Source organism: Medicago sativa, chromosome 1 (genome assembly GCF_051527215.1).
Source record: "Medicago sativa cultivar Bolivia chromosome 1, Bolivia_mono, whole genome shotgun sequence".
NCBI lineage: Eukaryota > Viridiplantae > Streptophyta > Magnoliopsida > Fabales > Fabaceae > Medicago > Medicago sativa.
Genome location: NC_140749.1, coordinates 61945382 through 61952037, shown reverse-complemented (window position 1 = coordinate 61952037; position 6656 = coordinate 61945382). Strand labels below are relative to the sequence as shown.

The following is a 6656-nucleotide window of genomic DNA, read 5'->3' as shown; positions in this document are numbered from 1 at the left end:
TTCTCTGAAAATCGGATGGTTAATACAAAAAAAATAAATAACACATGTTTTGACTCAACCAAAATTTACATTTTTAAACCAATATATAAACCTTTCAGTGGTTTAAAAGACATAACATTAGTATATCAGTCACATAGTTAATATTTTATATTATTTTAGAGGAATTCATCAAATAACTACTAGAACACAGATTAATTCATCTTTTTAATTACGCAAACAGTTGATTAAGCATGTTTTGCTATATATATATTTTTGATCTGGTGAACAGTCATTATCAAAGAAAAAGGACATGTAGTTGAAAATTTAAAAAATTGCATTCTCTCTGTTGACCTTAATAAACAATACAATACAAATTTATATAATACATATAAATGAATTCCTATTTGCATTAAAAAATAGTATATGTGGTGTGAAATTGTTTTTACATTGCGCCAAAAAACACTGAAAGATATTTAAAAAATTACAGTCAATAAGTGCCAAAATACAAAGGAATCGTACTTTGGAGGTGGATATTTAATTATTTATAGCTATAAGACAATGACTTCAAACTCACCTTGTACCAAAATTCCATTCTCATCTTTGTTTTTCAAATACACAAATTTAATCACATTGTTTATTTTTGAACTTACACATCACATTTCCCTTTTTCAAAAATACTAACATCTTCAAACTCTTTTGGTTCTGATCTGATTCTGTAATACAAAAGATGGGAACTTTCTCTGCTCAAACTGAAACTGAAACTTCAGATCATAAGCAAATGCATGTCATAACTGCTAACACCAAACAGGACCACTATTGCAGGTATCTCTCCCTCTCTCTCTCTCTCTCTCTCAATATATATATTAAATTGTGAAAAATTGAATGACATTGTTGAATTATTGGTTTTAACAGCAAGAAAATGGAAGTAGATGAAGGTTTGAATTTGAACACTGTGGCATGTCTAAGAGGGAGGTTACTAGCAGAGAGACAGGCTTCAAAAGTAGCTAAGGAACAAGCAGAATTAATGGCCAATAAGGTAATAATATTTTTTACCTTTTAACTGATAGTAACAATGTTTCAATTCACTTTTCTGTGACATTGTTTAGAACATCATCATAAAGGAAAGATGAAAATGACACTGATGTTTTTCTGACATAACTTTTATTTTGTTTGTGTTTCTATTTCTGAAATAATTGAAAGTTATTTTTTGACAGTTGGTTGAGTTGGAAAAATTGGTTAAAGAAGAGATCAAATTAAGAGACAAATCTGAGAGAAAGCTTAAATTTTTAAGGAAAAAGCTTGAATCTTTTAGCAAATCCTCCAAATCAAAACAATTGGGGCATTCTGATTCATCACAGAATTGTGAAAATTCTTGTGGGTCATCATCATCAATTAGTTCAAATTCAAATTCCAAATATTATTCAGAAGCAAATGAAACACAAAATCTAGTACCAAATCAAAATGTTTCAGAGACACAGAATAGTTCATCCACATCAAAAGATTGTGATTCTCAGATTACTGATGATTCAAGTAGTAATTCAAAACCAAGCTCTGAGTTTGAGAATTTGAAGAATGATGAAAGCAGGTATTATTAGATTTGAACATGTGATTATTTTTGTTTGTTTGTATTTTTTATGAATTGTTGTTTTTTAATTATATGTTTTTGAGCATGTTGTCAATTTTGGAATTTTGGTGTCATGTTTTTCAGGATTTCTAGTTTAAGCACAAAATCATCAGTGACAGAGAATGAAAATGATCATGCAGAATCCTTTGATAATTCTTTGGCATTAGTTCCTGTGACTGTGAATGTGACAGCAACATCTCAAGCTACTGCAACTAATCACAAACAAGTCAATGAAAGTGTCTTTGAAGCTCTAGATGCATTGAGGGTTGCCAAGGAAAAGCTTCAAAGTTCCTTAGGAATAAGGCGAACGATTCGCGTTGGCCTAATGTAACTTCTCACTCCGAGACAGTAATGAGTGCATATTTGGATTAACAGTGAGTTTGACAAAATTACTGTGCCAGTGTAAAAAATTACAGTGCACAACATGATTTTGCTTAATTTACGGTCGGTCCAAATATGGACTAAGGCTAAATTATTTGATATTTCTATGTTAATGCATTATAGAAAATGAGATTATTCAGCATGTAGATAGAGAGAGGTGAGAACAGCAATAACCTTGAGTAATGGGATTGGTAGAAGAATGGTAAAGTTCTTGTGAATTGTGGTTTTTTACTTACCACAGAAAACATGTGATGTTGGGATGTGTTGTCAGATTAACGCTTCTTCTCCTATGAGGTTCAATTATTTTGTCTATATCCTTTGTGCTTTTTTTGTTTTCATACACTTTTGATGAGTTTCAATGTGGTCATCACTTGATTCATGTGACTCACATCAACATTGTTGATTTTGGGTAGGCTAGTTCTTGTTAATCTTTACACACAAAATGATGGTTTTTGAATATTGTGTCATTGTAGGGGATCACATGTTCTCTAGATGTATGAACGTGTTCTTATTAAAAATTTAATTTGACTGCAAAATGTGAACTATTAATTAACTTAGAGTAAATTAGTGATTAAAAACTAGTAGGAAATTTGTTTATCTATTCGTCAGTTTTGTTGCTGTTAACATAGTTTTAATTAAGATTTAAGAATCCAAATTGAATTCTTGATTTGGAGATACTTCAAGAAAACAAATATGATATGAGTTATAATGTTAAATAATAACATCAAGACTTTATCATAGATGGTTAAAGAACTAAAGTATGTTGATCGAGTTGATAAGAATTCAATTCATATCTTACAAAGAACTTGAATCTAGTATGAAATACTTAGATGATGATTTTCAAGATGTGTTTTGACCGGTGAAAACTATCAAAAGTTAACTTGATTTTTTTTCTCTTAAGTGTCACATTTTTCCTCTAAAAAAAAGTGTCACATTTTATTTATCCCACTATAGGAGTACAAAACTATTAAGCACAACTATATTATAAACAAAATATCACAATTAGTGTTATTGGGACATCCAACTATATGTTGGTACCTTCACCCCCATTGTCACATGACCAAGGACTATATACATAGACAATTCAAGTACGGTTATGCATCACATGTAACTATACAAACCAAGTCCTAAATTTTATAGGTTGCTATAACTTTCTATCTTTCGGATTCTATTATTTGGTTTAAATCATCAAATCAAAGTTTACCAACTACTACATGCATCTTATGGAAAATTCTTTTGGTCCCGGGTGTCCCGCTCTTGGATTTCAATAAATGCTTATGTCTTTGTCAAATGTAAAAGTATAGTAGTGATACTGATTATTTTGATGTTGTTTTGACTCTTCACAACTTCTATTTGTATTTGGTTTCACCCACATTATTTTGACAAAAAGAGGTCTCTACAATACACTATATTTAGTTAAAGGTAAATAAAATCTTAGTATAAATTTGTTCCTTTACTAGGGATCAGAGTTTGGATATCAATAGAAATCGTGACTTTAAATAGAACTTATCAACCGCTTACGGTGAAAATGGTTGATACAGATTGTATGCATATATAACTTCATGCAATAAACGATATTGAACAGCTTATATTATACAATAGTAAAATTGGCTTTAAACAATATTGACCGTTCATTTATGATTGATGGTTGAGATCAGTAACTGCGTCCCGACACTAAATCCAAATTAAAAAATCGTTGATAAATCTTTAAACATTAATTTCTTTATATAAAAATAAACATGTCAAAAAATAGCATGTTCCATTTTGTCGCTGAAAGTAATTAAACAAGAAGAAAGTGGTTGAGAGCCTTAATCACAAAGTTATAACATAAATTATGATGTTATAAGTAGCACAAGTCATTTCCAAAACATATTGAGAAAACCATTAGATTGGGAACAAGTGAAAAAAAATTCATCTATTCTGCATTGCTTCTATAAAATCTAAAGTGACACTAGCATGATATATAACTTCAGTAAGCTAACTTGTACTAGAATCAGTCATTAGAATCAATTAACTTTACCATGAACCTTGTGACAAAATAGGAAACATATCTGCTAACTTATACATATAGTTTTACTCACAGGAAACCTCTAGCAATCATTTCATAAAGTTCCAACATCAGGAAGGTAAACCATGTCTTCCATTTTTGACTGCAAGGTCAATGCTTCACCCGTTAGACCTTATTACAAAGCCCATGGATCATAACATTATATGTTATGACAATTAATTAAGGAAAATGCTATTTATCTAGAAAAATAGCATCAAGAATTTTTCAAGACACAGTTGGCAAGTTTTAATTGCATGATTTATTTGTTCACTTCCTATTTTTCAGCCACACCTCCTTGAATTGTGGCAAATAGTGCATTGTGATTGGCTGCTCTTTATTCTTGAAGAATTCTTGATGTTATTTTTCTTGAGATATAACATTGCTCTTTAATTAAATACTTGTATGTGTGTAGATTTGGTTGAATACTCTGATTTTAATTTTCTTGAATAATGTAATTGCCTTGTCAACATGATAGTTTTTTCATAAAGCATTTAATAGGGAATTGTAGGTGATTACATCAGCTGATTGGTCTCTATCATGCATCTCATCAAGAAGAACCTAAACAAATGATATCCTACTTAGTTTGTACATACCATCGATAAGAGTGTTGTAAGTTACCATATTATGAATGATCTTTTTTGAAATGCATTTCTTTATAGAGATTCAAGGCTTCATCAATCATTCTAATCTTACATAATCCTTTAATCAAGATACTATAGAGATTTTTTTTTTTTTTGAGAAACAAGATACTATAGAGATGAAAACTAGGTGACTTTGAGCCTAGCGTTGAATATATATTTGGCCTTGTTCACTTCATTTATTACTAGACAATACTCACCATTAAAAAATTATAAGTAACACACCGGGTTTTACACCTTTCATCATTATCACCGTTTTAGCTGATTTCACCTTTACTTTCTTGCATAATGCATCAACCAATATACTAAAGGTGATTTCCAAGTTTACCTAAGAATATAAAAAACAAACACCTGATCTACAAGTTTACCTTTTGTAAAGACTATCGATAACTGTTTTGTACATTACTACATAAGGCTTCATGAATTTTCATTCAATTTGTCTCAGCAACCCAAGGGTAACTCTTGTTTGTCCCATTTTACAAAACTCGTTGATCAACGAAACCCATGGCTACTAATTCATCATGAAATTGTAGAGCTTTCATAACTTCACCGATAAGAAAGAGACCTTTTCATAAGTATAATGTCTAATGTTATAAGCGCGCTTGAGAATCTTCGCCAATACATAAAATGCAGTATGACCGATGTGGCGGTAACAATTGATCAAGATGTTTAAAGAAACCAAATACGGTTTAATTCCACATCATTCTATTTTATGTCTTGATAAGAGAACCTAAAATACTATGATGGGTGGGAAAGCATGCATTTTGAATCATGTTATTGAATGAGCAAACGACGTGACTAGCATTAGGAGTGAATGGAATCGGGGGAAGAGAGCGAGGGAAATTAAAGGAAGAAGAAGAGTGTTGGATTGAGTGAAACGACTTGCAGAAAGAGTGTTGAATATAATCAGGGTTAACATATGTTTACCCTGTAATATTAGCGAATTTTACGCCTATAAAAAAAAATTCAATATTGTAAATCCTGTAATAAGAAAGATTCTTTAATTTTGAATGCATATCACTATATACACCTATGACGGTGTAAAAATGATGATATGATGATATGGTACACTGACTTGGCATTTTTAATTCTTTTTCTTTAATTTTTTGCCTCTTGCTTTTTCTGTTAATTAATAAATAATTTTAAAAAATCAAAATTATAAACACCATTCATCTTCATCTCTTTCTCTATTATTATGTTCATCAACATACCCTTCCATCTTCATCTTCCCAAACACAAATCCAGGAAAAACAATTATGAAAAATCCAACCCATTTTCGATCCTCATCATCAACCCATTCAGAATTTTTTTCTTGGAAAATCAATCCCTTTTCATTCAATCATAATACTCTCATCATCATTGATCCTTCACATAGAAAGTATATACAGTCATATTGTGTTCACTTTCCAATCTTGTAAACTGATTCTTGGTATTCTTATTTCCTTTGTAAATTTTCCAACCCTTCTTTAATTTTTCCCCACTCTCATCAATAAACACTCGGTCAGCAAATTTCACAAACAGCTTCCATGATATGGTAGTATGGTTAAAAAGTCATAACCCAAACACAACAACACCACACTACACAACACATGCTACACCCCTCACACACACACACTACCATGTCATATCATTTATTATATAGTGTGTACAAAAATTACGATAAGATAACCGGCCATCTCAAAAAAATATAATAAGATAAAATAATGTTATCATGTTTAATATCTTAAAATAATCGATCTTAAGATCTTGTCTTATCTTATCCTTATCGAACTTTATATCTTATATCATATATCTATCATAAACCACCAAACACCCTTGTTTTTACTATTAGAAGTCAAATTCAGTTAAGATACTCTTCACAGATACACAATAATTCTAGTAAACTTTACTTGCTATATCATAAACTTCAAAGCATGAAAAAGTTAAAACTCAAGATTGAAAAGAGAAAATCGTATAGTCCATCTGTCTCTTATTACATGATCATACA

At 30.6% G+C, this 6656-nt stretch overlaps 1 protein-coding gene across 1 annotated transcript; it reads left to right on the top strand.

Moving 5' to 3' along the window:
* The first annotated feature begins 545 nt into the window (after positions 1 to 545).
* LOC146956131 (uncharacterized) lies at positions 546 to 2296 on the top strand. Its single transcript, XM_085726952.1, has 4 exons — positions 546 to 801; positions 892 to 1015; positions 1194 to 1564; positions 1688 to 2296. The coding sequence occupies exons 1-4, from the start codon at positions 707 to 709 to the stop codon at positions 1932 to 1934; spliced, it is 837 nt and encodes a 278-aa protein (XP_085583078.1). The 5' UTR covers positions 546 to 706; the 3' UTR covers positions 1935 to 2296.
* The last annotated feature ends 4360 nt before the right edge of the window (positions 2297 to 6656 follow it).

What these genes read in the sequence shown, in the direction of transcription:
- LOC146956131 (XM_085726952.1), top strand. Translation starts at nt 707, where the DNA reads ATGGGAACTTTCTCTGCTCAAACTGAAACTGAAACTTCAGATCATAAG. An exon ending in AAACAGGACCACTATTGCAG is followed by an intron (nt 802 to 891) that starts GTATCTCTCCCT and finishes TGGTTTTAACAG; the next exon opens with CAAGAAAATGGAAGTAGATG. An exon ending in CAGAATTAATGGCCAATAAG is followed by an intron (nt 1,016 to 1,193) that starts GTAATAATATTT and finishes ATTTTTTGACAG; the next exon opens with TTGGTTGAGTTGGAAAAATT.